This window comes from Myotis myotis, unplaced genomic scaffold, assembly GCF_014108235.1.
Source record: "Myotis myotis isolate mMyoMyo1 unplaced genomic scaffold, mMyoMyo1.p scaffold_m19_p_60, whole genome shotgun sequence".
NCBI lineage: Eukaryota > Metazoa > Chordata > Mammalia > Chiroptera > Vespertilionidae > Myotis > Myotis myotis.
In genome coordinates, this window is record NW_023416369.1 from 136,337 (window position 1) to 154,602 (window position 18,266).

At 37.9% G+C, this 18,266-nt stretch overlaps 1 protein-coding gene across 5 annotated transcripts in view; it reads left to right on the forward strand.

Moving 5' to 3' along the window:
• PPP4R4 (protein phosphatase 4 regulatory subunit 4) overlaps window positions 1–18,266 on the forward strand; it is an 87,733-nt gene that overhangs the window by 65,114 nt on the left and 4,353 nt on the right. For 2 of the 5 annotated variants that reach the window (XM_036315765.1, XM_036315769.1), the window contains 10 exons: window positions 1,642–1,747; window positions 3,674–3,821; window positions 7,638–7,782; window positions 11,747–11,788; window positions 11,876–11,950; window positions 14,895–14,961; window positions 15,616–15,699; window positions 15,988–16,081; window positions 16,569–16,639; window positions 17,853–18,000. In XM_036315765.1, the coding sequence (XP_036171658.1) occupies window positions 1,642–1,747; window positions 3,674–3,821; window positions 7,638–7,782; window positions 11,747–11,788; window positions 11,876–11,950; window positions 14,895–14,961; window positions 15,616–15,699; window positions 15,988–16,081; window positions 16,569–16,639; window positions 17,853–18,000 (980 nt within the window). The remainder of the gene's footprint in view (window positions 1–1,641; window positions 1,748–3,673; window positions 3,822–7,637; window positions 7,783–11,746; window positions 11,789–11,875; window positions 11,951–14,894; window positions 14,962–15,615; window positions 15,700–15,987; window positions 16,082–16,568; window positions 16,640–17,852; window positions 18,001–18,266) is intronic. The other 3 variants (XM_036315767.1, XM_036315766.1, XM_036315768.1) reach the window with 3 other exon arrangements.

An 18,266-nucleotide genomic window follows, 5' to 3' on the forward strand; every position in this document is an offset into this window, starting at 1 on the left:
TTTGTGATATTTCTGTTTATGTGTACTTCTTAAATTTACTGTTCTAATTTGTAGTGAACATTTCCTTTTTACATTCAATATATTAAAAACACCACACAGAATAGTACTGTCATATAATGGAAAGAGTTTTATAAAATCCTAGAGGCCTGGTGCACAGATTGGTACCCCGTTGGGTTCCCTCAGCCTGGCCTGCGCCCTCTTGCATTCTGGGATCCCTCAGGGGATGTCAGAGAGCTGGTTTCAGCCCAGTCCCTGCAGGCCAGGTCGAGGGACCCCATTGGTGCATGAATCCGTGCACCAGGCCTCTAGGATGCATGTAAGATCTTTTATTAATCTCTTCCCTCTCTACCCCTCTTCCTCCCTTCCCTCTGAGATTCATCAGTCTGTTCCATGTTTCCATGCCTGTGCATTGACCGTCTGCCCCCTGATGGTCATTGCATGTCATAGTGGCTGGCCGGTCACTTAGGCTTTTATATATATAGATGAGATGAGATAGCAGGCAATATTCTCTCAGCAATGTAAAGCTTTATCCTACTTGAATTTCAAAGCTCCCCATTATAATAATCTGAATCTTCAAAAATTGAATATTATAATGCTTACTAGAGGCCTAGTTCATGAATTCGTGCAAGTGCAAGGGTGAGGTCCAGCTGGCCTGCCACGATTGGGGCCGACTGGGCTGGGCCGGCCTGGGGGAGACCACAGGCGGTTGGCTGGCTGCCTTGCCCCCTGATCGATGGGGACAATGTGCATATTAGCCTTCTATTATATAGGATATGTAAGCCAAGATGGTGAACATGAACTTATACTGGACACAATACAGGGTGGGGTAAAAGTAGGTTTACAGTTGTGAGTATGCAAAACAGAGTTTATTCTTGTATTATTATGTATTAATTATTGTATTATTTTTCCATATGAACAACTGTAAAACTACTTTTGCCCCACCCTTTATATCTGGTTGAGAAATTTTTCTCTAACAAGTATCTTGAACCCGAACCTGATATAGGTGGATGGTTGAATTCATTTAGAATTGAGGTTGTTCCCAGTGGTGTGACAAATTCAAAGGACAACAGCGTTTAGTACCCTGTAAGAGTGACATGGTGACCTTTGGATTCTAAGTTTTATCTGTGTCATGGACCAGGGATCTCAATCAATGGCATGGAGGTTGAAGAGCCAGAAGTGAGCCAGAAGGATTGAAGAACATACCTGATCATGGGAATCTCCAAATTTATATTTTAGAAGTGGCACATTTTTAGTGATGTACCTGAGGCAGGGAATGTTCTAGCTAAAGTTTGTTGAATAAACGAGTGTCAGGTTCAGGGAATGACTAAGAGAATGTATTTGGGGAGATTGTCACTTATGATGAAGTGGCAAGAAAATGACAGTTAAATATGAATAAAATCTGGATGATATGGAAATGATCGTGCCAAATTAAATTAACTTTGTAATGTGATGTATTAGTTGATTTGCCTGAATGATATTAACATTAAATTATGAAGACACATCAGAGGGATATGAGTACAGTGATTTGAGAAGCAGATTACACTGCTCTTTTACTCAATAACTTAAAATTGATTTGTGGGGCCAACTTATTCAGAATATATACTAATAGACTAGTTTAATTGTCTTTCTTTTTTCTTTAAGAAAGTCTTACCTGTCCAAAAGGCAGCTTCGAGAACTTTATGCATTTTTCTACGTTATAATCGTAAACAAGAACAGAGACTTGAGGTCATTCAAAAATTAATTGAACGTGAGTAATCATTGTCTATTATTTTGAAAAAAGGTAAACAAAGTAGTTGGTCTTAATTATCTCTGACTTATGTATCATTTTGCCATGAGTAGTTAGGCTGATGTTGGTAATACCTAGAGTGTTTGTGTTTGAGTCTTACAAGTAATTTTTAGTTTGTTTTAGAAATTTATATGACAGGATCAGAGCTGTGATGAATGAAAGTAATAATTATTCTGGGCCTTTTTTTGTGTGTGAATTTCTGCAGTCAAGAACTTAAAATATGTATACTTTTGTTGAAAGCCTAGTTTCTCCCCTAATGAAAAATAATTTGAAACTAAAATATAAAAAGAATATCCATGTATCTAAGCATTTATCTTTCTGTTTTCAATATTAACAGTGAGGTTTGTTTTTTTTGAATAGAGTTGAATAAATGTGAATCTGTGAGTCTAGGTGGCTTATAATGTGTTAAAAATGAAGTCAATTAACAAATGTAAATTTATTTTAATTTGCTAAGGGCCAAAATCAAGACAAAAACCTTTAGTGCAGCGGTTCTCAACCTGTGGGTCGCGACCCCTTTGGGGGTCGAATGACCCTTTCGCAGGGGTCGCCTAAGACCATCGGAAAACACATATATAATTACATATTGTTTTTGTGATTAATCACTATGTTTTAATGATGTTCAATTTGTAACAATGAAATTGGGGGTCACCACAACATGAGGAACTGTATTAAAGGGTCGCGGCATTAGGAAGGTTGAGAACCACTGCTTTAGTGGAAGTGTTAATTCTAAAAATAGTGGCCTACATCTGTATCTACTTAGCGAATTTGTTAATTATTGTATACTTGCTTTGATAATCATGTTTTTAGCTTTTATTAAACTGTTGTCCAGTATAGGCAGGTAAAGAGATTTTCTGGTTATTGGAGTTTACCATTTTAAGTATATAGATTGCCGCTTTTCAAAACGTTAGAGTACATAAAATTTCATTTATGAAGTTATGCTTAGTACACTTTAATGTTTCATTTTTTAGTCTATTTTAATTACATTTTTATTTTTCATTGGGTAGGACCTTACATTTAAAATGTTTTATTGATTTATTTTTATTGATTGACTTTAGAGCGAGAGAGGAGAAAAGAGAAACATAAATTTGTTATCCCACTTATTTACATATTTATTGGTTGATTCTTATATGTGCCCTGACTAGGGGGTCAAACCCACAGCCTTGGTATATGGGCACCATGCTCTCACCCATGAGCTACCTGGCCAGGGCTAAAATTTTTTATTTTAAAAGAAGATTCTATTTTGGTTTTAAATATTAAAAATGTTGCCTTTGAACATTTATATAATAAGGGAGAAAATTATTCTTTTAATTTGATCCAAATTATTTTAATTCTGTAACTTAATAATATTGTAATTACATATGACTATTCACTTCAAAGCATTTTTAAGGAAACAAGGAGGAAAACAGTTAATTTGGTTGCTGGAAGGTTTTGAAGTTATACATATCTGCGTTTGAATTCTAGCTCTGCACTTAACCTGCTCTGCGACTGTAATGTCTTTGAACCTCAGTATCTTTATCTTTTAGGAGGGATAATTATGTGCTTATCCCATTGGATTGTTTTCCAGGATTGAAGGAGATAATATGTTTAAAGCACTTAGCACATAGTGCGTGATCAAAAATAGTAGATGTAGTCATTCAATATTTACTAAATGCTCATGGGATCGAATGCAATGTTTAATAGATTTTTTTCTGTTTTTTGAGGTATTATTAACTTGGGGGGGTCTACAAACCTGGGGTATATAATATGATTTTTTCTCTCTTATCTCTTGCATTTGCTAAATAAATTGTGGGTTTAAAGAAACGTGCCATGGATTTTGTGTCTGATTCTGTCATGTATTTTCATGTAGGAAAGATTAAACTTATGTTAATTTTTTGGTTTTGTTTTTAGAACTGGGCCAAGGAAAAAGTTATTGGAATAGACTTCGATTTTTGGATACCTGTGAATTTATTATAGAGCTCTTTTCCAAATCATTTTTCTGTAAATATTTCTTTCTACCTGCTATTGAACTGACACATGATCCAGTAGCAAATGTGAGGTATGGTTATCAATCCAAGAAAATATTTGAAAAATGTATTTTAATATATCTACTATAATGAATATATGCAAAATGTTGTTTTAGTCAATTAAAAATTCAAGTAGAGAATTTGTATTAGCTTTGGAATTCTTAGTGAACAGGGGTAGGGCTGCTGTGAAGTCTTTTTCTTGCCTTTCCAATGTTCAGCTGTCTTGCATTTTTGAAACCCAATAGATATTATTTGCAGTTGGTTAACTGTTTGATTAGAGGGAATAGGACTGGAAATGGCTTGCTTGGAAATTGAAAAAAGTAATAGATATATTTTGCCTCTTTTCCCCCTCCCAAAATAAGCATATTATTTCTTTCTTTTAATTGTGGTAAAATACGTAACATAAAATTTACCATTTTTACCATTTTTAAGTGAATAGTCCAGTGGCATTTCATACACGCATACTCTTCCAGTTATTTGTACAGTGCATAATGAGTTGAAGAGAACTGTAGCCCGTCAGCCATTAGATATCTGTGTTTTCTGCGCCATGTCTCTGTTCTGAACTTGAGGACCTCAGGTCTGGAGGGGAGAGACACAAAGTCAGGTGGCCAAGATTTCCCTGAATAGAAGGACTCCTGAACTCCCTGCTGGGTTTTCACATGCTACCCACGTGCTGTGTGACATGTGCATCTTTTATAATGAACTCGCGTGAATTGTAGGCAATATTATAAAACTAACAGGAAGAATTGTCAAGGCAATAAACATGGGGTTGCTGTTGAAAGAAAATATACAAGAAGAATTGCCAAGGATGTTGAAAAGTTCACCCTGAGAGTTTTGAGATCATTGTTTAGGGGAACATCTCCAGAGATTGGCTTCGTTTTGCATTTGTGTGTGAGAACTCACAGAAAGCACTGTTGCATCGGCTTCAGTAGTTTGTGCATCTCCTTTCTGCTATGTGAGAGGCACGGTTTCCTTAGAGTAAATTTAAAGAACTGTTGATAATTCTTTAGAATTTAGCTCTTGCTAAAGAAGTAATGGATCTGACCATATTATTAACATTTTGAAAATTGAAGTTGTGATTCTAGAAAAGTGGCTTTCAATGAGATGAACTATCACCAAGAAGTTGACAAAAATTATTTGAAGGGAAATGGAATCATCTCTCTCTGGGCAATGGGACTAATCATATAGCATTGGCGCTAAGGGAAAGCAACCTGCCAATGCAAAAGCCAAGTGCAGATTAATTGAATATTGCTCTATGAATGGTGATGATATTTGTGGGTAAGAGCTCACTGAATAGCAGGAAGTCTTGGTTCCCACTTCCTGCCTAGGTGGCTGCCAGCCCCTCAAATGGGTCCAGCACCACCTTGTACTAACTGGCTTTGGGTACAAAAGCCTTTGCCCAGTGCTATAGAGATTGCAGATAGAATAGGAGCCATCACAGGCAAGGGTGGTAGGGTCATGCAGGATAGGAGGAGAGTTTCTGGAGCCACTGCCTAAGCTGATACCCAGCCCTGTACTGGCTGTGTGTCTTTGGGCAAGTTACAAAACCTCCCTGTGCATCCATTTCCTTAGTACCTACTTCATAGGGTGTTCTGAGGAATACAGCAGAGATAATGTACATAAAGAGTTTGGTTTACCAGAAAGGTGTTGTCCCTAATCTCAAAGTCTTCATAATATCATGGGCCCAGGATTCTCATAGAGATAAATCATTACTGTAGTTTGTATAACTTCTGCTGAATAAATGTTTTCTAGACCTGACTTGGGTTATAAAGAATGAAGTGTGTATATACTGTATTTTATTTTTACCATTAAGTGAGTGTTTAAAATTTAAATTCACTGAGTCATTATCAAGGCTGGTAAAATATTATTGGTATTCAAAGAAGCCTTCTCCTGAGCTATGAGAAGGGAGAAAAAATCTCTTTGGGGGACTGAGACCCCTTATTGGAGAATGCATCACAAGACCTAACAGCATGCCTGGTGAGCGCTGAATGAGATGGCTGTCGACAGAGCTGGAAACTCTAGAGGAGGAGCGTGACTCTTTTTGGTTGAATAAAGAACAAATTTTGTTGTATGAGAAGAATCCTTACCTGAGGGTTCAGCTGACAAAGCACCCTAAAATCTCTAGGCATGGGACTTAGCTGTCACCAGGCTCGGCACAGAAATAAAAATAATGTCTGGAGAGCACTCAGCTGACTAAATGAAAACAGCAGCCATAGAACAGACAGCTGCCTAGCATCCCTCTCTAAGTCCAGCCACAGAGCTTGAGCCCAGCCAAGCAGAGCTTCCTCTGAGCTGCCTGCTCCCAGCTTTTCTGCACTTTCCTGCATGTCCTCTCACCTCTTGGCGCTCTTCAGTCTGCTCGTGGCTTCCTTATCGGCCTGATCTAGACCGACTGTGCCCTAGACATTACCCTTTTATCTCGTCTACTCAGGCTGCACCCTGGCTTGCAAATCATCCATATGCTGAAGATTCCTGACTGTCTCTCCAACATGGACACCTGCCCTGAACAGAAGACTTACTGAATCAACTGCCACTTAACATGTCCACTAAGTATCTAATAGGCACCTCTGACTTAATGTGTCTCAAAGTAAACCCTCATCTTGCTCCTGAGGTCTTCTCCATCCCAGTAAATAACCATGTCATCTTTCAATAGCTCAGGTCAAAACCTTCACTCCTTTCTGTCATTCCACTGCCAAGCCCTCAGCACATCCTGCTGCTTGCGCAATGTATTCAGAACCCAACACTTCTCACCACCTGACTGCCATCATCTGGTTCAGGCACGTCGTTCTTATTTGAATTGCTGAAAGGGCCTCCCCTGTGGTTTCCTTTCTCCTGTCCTTGGCCATCTGCAGTCTAACTCAGCACAATAGCCAGATGATACTTTCAAAACCTCAATCAGCCGTGGTTGGTTTGGCTCAGTGGATAGAGTGTCGACCTGTGGACTGAGGGGTCCTGGGTTCGATTCCAGTCGGGGGCGTGTGCCTGGGTTGCGGGCTTGATCCCCAGTGGGGGATGTGCAGGAGACAGCCAGTCCATGATTCTCTTTCATTGATGTTTCTGTCTCTCTCTACCTCTCCCTCTCTGAAATCAAAAATATAACAAACAAACAAAACCCCTAAGTCAGACAATTTAACTCCTCTGCTCAAACCTTCCCTGGCTTCTCATTGCACTTAAAAGCCAGTCTCAGAACAGTGGCCTGCAAGGCCCTGGATGAGCTGGCCTCCTACTGCTGCTCAAAGATCTGCTAATCTCATCTTTGCCCCATTCTGTCCTCTCATCCAATTTGCCAATTTGGGCCAATTTGTTAATTTGAGACAGCACCTTGGCAAGCTCCCCCTACAGGACATTTTCTCTTACTGCAGCTACTGCCTGTAATGTTCAGGTATTCATGTGACTAATGCCCTCATTGATTTATTTTTTTAGGTCTTTGCTTAAATGTCATCTTTTCAGTGAAACCTTTACTGAAATCCTCTCTGACCACCTGTTTTAAAATTGTAACTTCCCTCCTCTGGTTCTCCCCTGTCTTCTATCCCATGTAATTTTTCTCTACAGCACCTACCACTCTCTAACGCACTTTGTTCATCCTCCCTCCCTCCCCTCATGCTAGCATGTAAGCTCCATGACACCACAGGATTTGCTGCTCTTATTCACCATTGTGTCGCAGCACCTAGAATAATGAACGCTCGACTCATTCTAGGCACTCCATGAGCATTTGTTGCATAATAAAGAAACGCTTAGGCTACCTACAACTTGGGTTTTTCTTTCAGTTTTATGTCACTATTATTGTACAGTTATTAAATTTAAGTTATAAATTTACACACAAGTAAATAGTATTTAATTTATTATAGAATGAAACTTTGCTACTTGTTGCCCAAAGTGAAATCTACTCTGAAGATCCCTGAAGATAAACATCTACTTCAACAGCTAGAAATGTGCGTGAGAAAACTTCTATGTCAAGAAAAAGATAAAGATGTTCTGGCTATTGTAAAAAGAGTAAGTCTCATGCTGGCCACAACATTTGTATTTCTTGCATTAAGACAGTCTTTATTAGCCCTGGCTGGTGTGGCTCAGTGAGCTGGGCATTGTCCCGTGTACCAACAGGTTGTCAGTTTGATTCCCGGTCAGGGCACGTACCCAGGGTGGGCTCAAATCCTGGTAGGGGGTGTGTAGGGGGCACTGATGGATGTTGTGATCTCACATCACTGTTTCTCCCTCTCCCTTTCTCTCACTTTTAAAATCAATAATCTATTAAAAAAAAGGATCACCTTAATTATATCTTCACTGTTTTAGCTTGATGGGATGGCACTATGTTAAAATCTTTATATCCTTGCTAGTGTACTAAGAATTAGAAACTGATTTGGTTGATGTGTGCTACAATTGGATATGAAAGTCGGCACTCATTAGATATTATTAGTAAAGGGTGTCCCAGAATTCACGCAAGAAGTAATTTTGATAGAAAACACAGGCTTATAATTAAAAATTGTAAATTTTGTATTGATTTATAAAGTATACAGTATAAGATTATGTATGGAATAGCATATCGGGTAAATGGCCTCCACGGCTTTGCTGGCACATACGCACTCTTTTGGTGACATTTTCCATGACCGTTTTGCATAATTGTGGCTGAATTTTGATGAGGCTCATTTTCATCTTGATGGCTTGGTTAATCGACAAAATTGTCGCATTTGGGGTTCAGAAAATCCACGAGTGATTGTTGAGAAACAAATGCATCCACAACGTGTCACTGTTTGGTGCGGATTTTGGGCTGGAGGCATCATCGAACCATTCTTCGAAAATGCGGTTGCTCAGTCAATAACAGTTAATGGTGCTCGCTATCGCGACATGATAATCCAGTTTTTATGTATGCTATTCCATACATAACCTTATACTGTATACTTTATGAATTAATAAAAAATTTACAATTTTTAATTATAAACCTGTGTTTTCTATCAAAATTACTTCTTGCATGAATTTTGGGACACCCTTTAGTAATATAAGCTCCACAGGAGAGAGCTTGGCACATTTTTGGTGCTCAATAAATGCTGTTTAATGAATACCTCATTCACCAGCCTTTATTTACAAGCAATTATAATCTGGGAAAGCTTTGTTGGTAAAATGGAAGAGGCACATTTGATAGACATTTAGCCATGAAGGGGCCCTGTGCAGTAATTCAGTGTGTGTGACTTTACAGAAGGTCTAGACCTAGAGATATTAAGTGTCTGCTTAAGATCATATTAGTAAGGGACAGAAATAGGACTAGAGTATAGATCTCTTACTCCCAAGAGCATCCTTTTTTCAATAAAGTAACATTGTGTCTTATGGTTTTTGTTTTGTTTTAGTATGTGATCTTATTATAGGGATTGTTTGGGAATGTTGGAACACTAAAACAGAATTTTGATTTGTGAAGTCAAACCTTAACCCTTTGAATGCCAACCAATATCCTAGGAACTATGCTAAAATTGCCAAGGCATTTTGCTGATTTTACAGCAGTTTAGGAAAAAAATTATGAATTGCAAGTAAATGAAGTTACATATTCAAAAATCACTACAAACATTCGGCATCATAAGTAATCTGCACTTAGGTGCCATCTGTCAATAAAGAGTGAACTACTAGCATCTAATAGTGACACTGCAGGAGGAGCGCGATCGTGCTCCCTGTCACTCTAGGGGTTAAAATACTTTAGTCTTCAAGAACTCTACATGCTTGATATATAACTAATGCTAATCCTATATAATAAAAGCCTAATATGTTAAGTGTCTGACCTTTTGCTCAACCATTTGACCAGTCGCTATGACACACACTGACCATCAGGGGGCAGATGCTCCAGCCGGTAGGTTAGCTTGCTGCTGGGGTCCGGCCATTCGGGACCCCATGTCCTGGAGCCCTCCTGTGGTCCCTCCCCAGTCCCAATCGTGCACCGGTAGGGTCCTTTGGCATGGCCTGCACCCTATCACAATCCGGGACCTCTCGGGGGATGTCAGAGAGCTGGTTTCAGTCCAGTCCCCACAGGCCAGGCCAAGGGACCCCACCAGTGCACGAATCCGTGTACCAGGCCTCTAGTGTTTTTATAAGATTAAGTCAAATTAAAGTGATTAGTTTTTGCCCTAGCTGGTTTGGTTCTGGATAGAGCTTCGGCCCAGGACTGAAGGGTCATGGGTTCAATTCTGGTCAAGGGCACATACCTCAGTCAATCCATGTGTCTGTCGAATCAATGTTTCTCTGTCTCTCCCTTTCCTTCCTCTTGCTCTAAAAAATCAATGGAAAAATAGCCTCGGGTGAGGATTAACAACAACAAAACAGTGGTTGCTTTTATGAATCTGAATGTGAACTTCAGGACACATAGTTTTTGAGAATTTATTTGTAGTGAGAGAAATTAATTTATTAATATCTTAAATAATGGCATTGATTTGAGAAAAAGAAGAATTCTTTGTCTGTGATTTTTTTTCCCTAGAAATAATTTCCAGTGTCACATGAGGAACTTTTTAATGAAGTGACTTGATAACTTTGTATTAATTAGTATAATTTTATTTTACTGAGATGTGAATTCCTCTTCATCAACTGAAATATCCAGAAATAGCCAGCACCTGGACATGCATCTAAATTTAAACACACACACACTTACACTTGTTTCTATCAGATATTTCTGACCTTGCTATTTAATTACAGAAGTTTAGGCAATGAAGTTAACATGCCAAAATAGTACATGAGAGGGTTAGCTACTTTTCTGAAAGAATCTGTTAGCTTAAGATAATATAAATTAACCCCATAAATAGGTACAGAAATGATATAATTAAATCAATGGATTATTCTGGAATACTTCTCTTATTTTGAGTATGAACTCAATCTTTCCCATCAAAATTCTGTAGTACAATGTTATCATACTGAGGTGTTGGTATGGGAACCTTTGAGAGAAGCTACACAAAGCTTCCGGATAAACATGGAATAGCTGACTCTTGTCAGTTTTTTAAAATGGGAAATAACTTTATTTAAAAGATATTTCATGGGATAAATTTTCAAAGTTTTATAAATTTCAGCATAAAAATAAAATTTTAAATATATCTTTGCAATGAATAGCATTGGCTTATGAAAGTGTAGATGTACTTTATTTTGGCCACTAGAGAGAAGTACTCTACTCTGTCAGAGACAGAGCCGTGGGGTAGATGGATCATTGTTAGATTGAAATAGTTGGTGTCAGACTAATATATTCTGAAAGACAAATATTACATTGAGAGAATGCTTTCAAAATAAAGTCTTTTCTATTGGTTAGAGTGTCATATTGACAAAAAGTTTATGTGGGAAGGAAAGGAATTAAGAATTTTAAGCCAAAGGATAGATTACTTCATATATATTTAGCTAAAAGGTTTTTATAAAGTTCAGAAATTATACTGTATTTCTGAAAATTCAGAAGAGTGGCACTGAGAATTATTAGAAATTAGTTAAATTGCATATGTTTAGTATTTAAAATATTCCTCTAGACTTGCTCTTCTTTTATTTTTTCAAAAAAATATTTTTATTGATTTCAGAGAGGAAGGGAGAGGGAGAAGGAGAGATAGAAACATCAATGATGAGAGAGAATCGTTGATTGGCTGCCTCCTACACACCCCACACTGGGGAATCGATCCTGAAACCCCGGCATCTGCCCTGACCAGGAATTGAACTGTGACCTCCTGGTTTATAGGTCGGCACTCAACCACTGAACCACACCGGCCAGGCGTAGACTTGCTCTCCTTAAAGTAAAAAACTTTAAAAGTTTAAATAGAGCCTGGCATTACAAATATAGAGATTGATGGAAAATAAAAAATACAATGTAGAATTGGGAAGAACTTCAAAAGGTTTCTAACTTAACCTTATACATCGTGTAGAAGTCTCCTATTTGAAACTCCCTCTGGAAAGAGTCTTTTTGTGAAATGATGGTTGATTTTATTACTGTTGAATATTTTAAAAACTTTCTTTACAGACTGTGTTAGAGTTGGACAGAATGGAAATGTCTATGGATGCTGTAAGTACACTCTCTTGCTTTTATTCTTAAAAGTTGACATACACTCATCATTAATGTTCCACAGTTTCATTTTAAACTTAAACTTAGTTTCAGAACAAGTTTTATGAGAAAGATTTGTTGGATCAAGAGAAAGAAAGAGAGGAACTGCTTCTTTTGGAAATGGTATGTTATTTTCACATGCACACACACGTATTTTTTTCTGACCAATATTAAATATGCTTTGTTATTAAACCTATTAAATAATTTCTTTCAATTTTACACTACTCTTTTTCTTCCTAAATCACTAAAAAGTCCTGATCTTTTTTTTTTTTTTTTTTTTTATCCTCACTGGAGGATATTTTTTCCATTGATTACTAGAGAGAGAGAGTGGAAGTAAGGGAGGAGGGGAGAAAGAGAGAAACATCAACATGAGAGAGACACATTAATTAGTTGCCTCTGGCATTTGCCCCTACCGGGGCCAGGGAACCTGCAACCACAACTGAGGTATGTGCCCTTGACTGGAAGTTGAACCCACAGCCCTTTGGTCTGTGGGCTGATGCTCTAACCACTGAGAAAACCAGCCAGGGCAAGAGTCCTGATCTTTTGATATCTGTTATTTTATGAACTATAAGGAAAATGATATTTGAAAGGCTTTAAAAACTATTTTATTTAAGTATTATTGACATACAATTAACTGCATATATTTTAGGTGTACGATTTGAGGAATTTTAACATGGGCATATCTATGAAACCATCACCACAATCAAAGCACCAAACATTTTCATTCCCTTAAAGGTTTCTGCATGGCCCTTTATGATTCATATCTTTTACTCCAGACTCCGGAAAGCATTACTCTAGTTTCTGTCACTACAAATTAGTTTGCAACAAGAATTTATATAAATTTAATAATATGTATGTGATTTTTTGTCATGCTTTTTCCAGCATCATAATTTATTTTTATATGAAGTTTAGGATCAGTTCGTTCATTTCTATAAAAAGCCTGCTAGAATTTTTGTGAGGATTATGTTAGGATTGATCTACAGATCAATTTGGAGAATGGCCATCTTAACATGAGTCTTCCTAATTCATGTACTATGTCTACCCCTCCATTTATTTAGCCTCCTTTACTTTTTATAAGTTTTATTTTATTGTTTAAAGTATTACATATAGTATTATAAATGTCGCCTTTTCCCCCATTGACCTCCCCGCCCCTCCCCCCCCACCGTCCCCAATCCCTAGCCTCCTTTACTTTTTCTCATAGCAGGGGTCCTCAAACTACGGCCCGGCCCGCGGGCCACATGCAAATACAAATATTGTATTTGTTCCGTTTTGTTTTTTTACTTCAAAATAAGATATGTGCAGTGTGCATAGGAATTTGTTCATAGTTTTTTTTTAAACTATAGTCCGGCCCTCCAACGGTCTGAGGGACAGTGAACTGGCCCCCTGTTTAAAAAGTTTGAGGACTGTCTCATAGTGTTAAGTGTAGCATTCAAGGAAGTCTTTTGTTAGATTTATTTCTAAGTATATTATGTTTTTGGTATCATTATAAATGGAATTAAAATTTTTAATTTCACTTTCTAGTTCAGGATTAAGACTAAGAGAGCTCTAATATTTTTTAGGACTGAATCATTTATGCCTAAGAGAAAAATCAGGCAATAGAAAAAGACCCATAGATGATCCTGATACTGGAGTTAGCAGACAAGGACTTCAGGATAACTATGATTACTATGATCAAGATAATAGAGGAAAAGATAGAGAACATAGATAACACTACTGTTGGCAGATAACTCAATGATATTTTATTTTTCAGTTTTATATTTTTATTTTCAGTTTTAGAATTTTCATTTGGTTCTTTTCATGCAGTCCAATTCTATATGGAGATTTTTTTGTTGTTGTTAATCCTCAACCGTGGATTTTTTTTTCCATTAATTTTTAAACAGTGGAAGGGAGGGAGGGAGAGAGGGGAGAGAGGCGAGAAAGGGATGGAGGAGAGAGAGACAGAGAGACAGAGAGACAGACAGACACAGACAGACAGATATGATGTGAGAAAGACACATTGCTTGGTTGCCTCCCTCACATGCCCTGAATGAGGCCGGGTATTGAACCTGCAACCCAGGTATGTGCCCTTGACCAGGAATTGAACCCACAACCCTTCGGTGTGTGCTGGACTTTCCAAACACGAAGCCACACCAGCCAGGGCTGTGTGGACATTTTTATCTTGTCTCTTTTCTTACCTTTTTCATTATTTCACAGGTGCACAGGAAAAGAATGTGTGTTCTCCAGTTGTTGAGTGTGGTGTTCTATATATATAGTTTGTTCAGAACTTGACATGCTTGTTGATTTTCTTGCCTACTTATTCTATTGGGATAAGGGACGCGAGTTTTGGTAATGTTTTATATCTTGATCTGTGAGTTGCTATGGCTATATAGGTATGTTCATTTTGGGAAAATTTATTGAGCTGTACTCTTATAATTTGTGTACTTTCTCTATGTATATTATACTTCAATAAGACATCTTTTAACATGTCCCAAAGACCATTTCCTTTCTTCTCAGTCTTTTTAAAGAAAAACATTTTGCTTTGCCCGGTGGCTCAGTGGTTGAGCATCAGCCCATGAACCACGAAGTCACTGGTTCGATTCCCAGTCAGGGCACATGCCTGAGTTGTGGGCTTGGGGTGTGCAGGAGGCAGCCAGCCAATTGATGTTTCTATCTCTCTATCACTCTCCCTTCTCCTCTCTCTAAAATAAATAAAAACATATTTGAAAAAAACCCAAAAAGCACTATTTTGCTATCTACCAATAAGAAATGGAAATGACTAATAGTAACAAATATTTTGCTAATGAGAATCAGTAAATACATCTTAGAAAATAAAGGCTCATTCCCATAATGTCACTAAACTCCTTGTTTTAGCTTAACAAGTCCCCAAAAGCACAATTCTGGAGAGGTAAGAAAACACACAAAACACAAATCTGAAAGAAACTGGAGACACTAATTTGGGAAAAAAATTACTTTTTAAAGGAATTTTTATAAACAGTATTTGTATGTCTGGAACTTAGAGTAATTTCTCATTAGAACATTTTCTAGATCTGTGCTTACCTTTAATGCTCACATACTATTTTAATAATAGGAACAATTAGAGAAAGAGAAGCAACAAGAGGGGAGGCCCGTGAATGAAAAAACCTTTGAAAAGAAACGTAAGTTGTTTTCTTATGTCTTCATCACTAAATCACACGATTAATGTTTCATCCTGGCATTCTGAAAGACCATGTTGAGTTACTAATTTTATTTGGAAAATTGCTTTTAATTTTAAAAGTAGTTTTAAAAAACTGGCTGCTTAATGTTGTATGGATGTTAAGAATACATGAATAAGTGATGGGGATCAGTGTGGAGCTTCAGATCCTTCAAAGGAAAGTGATAGCAGCAATAAGAATGTGAAATTAGCCGAAACCGGTTTGGCTCAGTGGATAGAGTGTCGGCCTGCGGACTGAAAGGTCCCAGGTTCGATTCCGGTCAAGGGCATGTACCTGGGTTGCGGGCACATCCCCAGTAGGAGATGTGCAGGAGGCAGCTGATCGATGTTCCTCTCTCATCGATGTTTCTAACTCTCTATCTCTCTCACTTCCTCTCTGTAAAAAATCAATAAAATATATTAAAAAAAAAAAAAGAATGTGAAATTAATCACTGAATAACTAAGATCGAAATGTGTAAATATGCAGAGTAAGACTATGTGGGAAAGAATGCTGCTTAGCAAGGGATAGTGTTTCATTTTTTCTGTGTTGTCTTTATGTTTGTGGAGATTAATAAGAACCCAGAGGGCATGACAGCACTCAAAGCAGAGTTTATTTTAGGCAGAGACATCAAGACACCAACAGCTCTGCCCAAGAGCATCCCCATTGCTGTTCCTGGGCCCTCTTCCAGCACCCCATCAGCAAGTAAGAGACAGCCTCTTATGCCTCCTGTTCCTTTTATAAACAGTAATTATAGGGCCAGTCACTCTCTTAGATGAGATACATTGTGCTAAAGCACCGTTTTCCTTTCAGTGTTTGTGTTGGTAGTTCTTATTGGACAGTTGGGATAAAGATAGCTCAATAGCTCAAAGGAAGGAAAGGAAGCTAGCCCATCTGTGTTTACTGAGAACGGTGGGAGTGGGAGAGGGAACGGGCGTGGAGCATCTAAAGGTGAAGTGAACAATTACTTTTTTCTTCTGCTTGTTACTCTAGGCAAGGAAATCAAGAAATCCAAATTGATTCGAAGCCAGTCTATTAATAATCAAGCTTTTCATGCAAAATATGGCAACTTAGACAAGTGTGCTAGGTATGATCTGTCAGTTCTTCATGTTTGAATTTTTATTTTATAGTCACATCTTATTATATGTGAAATATTTATATTACTATAAAAATTAGCACTAATTTTGAGTTTTCTATAGGTAAATAATTTTTTTTCTTCTGTAAAGACTGTTAAAAAAAATAGTAGTCTACCAATTTGCATAAAAATATGTACTGGTATTCTGGGAAGACTACAGCCATGACAATATATAATGCCTTGCCCTGGCCAGTTAGTTCAGTGGTTAGCATCAGTCTACGCACTGAAGAGTTGAGGGTTCAATTCCCGGTCAAGGGCACATAATTATTGTGAGGCATGAAATAGAAAGAATAAATGAGAAATAGAAGTAACAAGCATGCTTCATAGGAAATAGGGGAAAGCATTTAAAAAAAGAAGATTTAAAAAGACCAAACGCTGGATGAATGGGATTGAAATAAACATGTTCTTGCATTTGAAACGTAATTATGTTCTTTTCCAGTAAAACTTCTACAGCAGCATATACACCTTCTGCCTCAGGGTTAGCAAAGACTTCTATGATTTCACTAACTGGTAAGCAGAAATCTGAGCTCCTCAAAGCATTGCTAAATTCAATGAAATATGATTTTCCTTAGATAATTTTTTTATTTCTAGATACAGTGTTTTTTCTAAGTTTGTATCTTTATCAAATACCTATGAATTTTTTTTTCTAGCAATTGAGAAAATACTTGACTATACTATTTTGTTCTCACTGTATCAAGACTTAAGAGTTCTTTTAAAAGAGAAACAGGACAAAATGATAGGATAGGTTTTGCCACGGTCTGAGGACCCGCTGGAGGCAGAGAGTAAAATTTTTTGTAGTAATTAACTTAGTTAAAACACTAGGGCTTTCCTATAGATAATATACAGCTAAACATTTGCAATAGTATATCTTTGAAACTTTATACCAGGGGTCAGAAAACTTTTTCTGTTAGGAGGCCAGAGAGTCAATAGTTAGGCATAAGAGGCAAACTGGTTTCTGTCACGAGGACTCAACTGTGCCCTTGTGGGTAAAAGTAGCCATAGATGGCACATGAATGGGTGGCTGTGTCCCACCAAGACTGCGCACAGTGAGAGCTCCTCTCAGCGAAGAGCTCACAGTGTCGAGTGCGCGGGGACGTGGGCAGCGCTCCAGCCGCTCAGACACTGCTGGGGGCAGCCAGAGGGTGCAGTTCCTTCGGACAACACCTTCCTGTGTGACCCAGCAATTCCACTCCTAGGCTTTGACTGAAGAGAAATCAACACCTACATCTCCACACAGATTTGTACATGGTACATGATGGTTTAAAGCAGCTTTATTCATCATAGTCAAAACTGGGGGGAATCCAAATGTCTAGCAATAGGAGAATGGATAAGCAAACTTTGACATATCCATACAATGGAATACCAGTCAGCTATAAAAAGGAATGAAGAATCGATATACGTAACAACATGGATGAACCCCAACATAATTATGCTGAGTGAGAGGGGCTAGACACAAAAAGGACACACATCTGATTCCATTTATATAAAATTCAGAAACTGCAAACAAATCCCTAATGACAGGAGGCAGAGGGAGTGGGGAACAGAGGGAGCGATTACAGGGGGCAGGAAGAAACATTTGGTAGTGATGCAGCTTATTATATATAAACTGTACTCTAATAAATTGATTTTAAAAGAAAAAATGTCCACTACCAGTAAGCTTTCTTCTCCTAGGTTCCCATCTTAGTAAATGGAATATGTCTGACTATGCATGTGTTCCTTTCAGATGACTCATTCCGGACTCGTAATGCCACTAGTCTTCCTCCGTCCTTTTCTCCTAACACTCCCCTCCCCAGCACCTCCCGTGGGACAGGTAACTCAGTTGATCCAAAGAGCAGTGGAGGTAAAGATCTGCCACCACGTAAGGCCACCTTGTAAGTAATCAGCGATGTACTGCTAAGTGTGTCATCCTCCTTTTTCTCAGTGCACTTTCCTTCCCAATTTCCAAAGAACAGAAACTGTAACAAGGAAATGTTCTAAATTAAAAGGGATTCTTAGCACACGTGCCTCTGTTATGTTGATACTTTATATAAAATGATCTGTCTATGGCAAAGACACGGCAACGTAAGGAAATCAACAAGAGACTTTAAATGGCTCCCACTAATATCTGAGATTTTAAAAATTTTCTGTGAAATGTTTG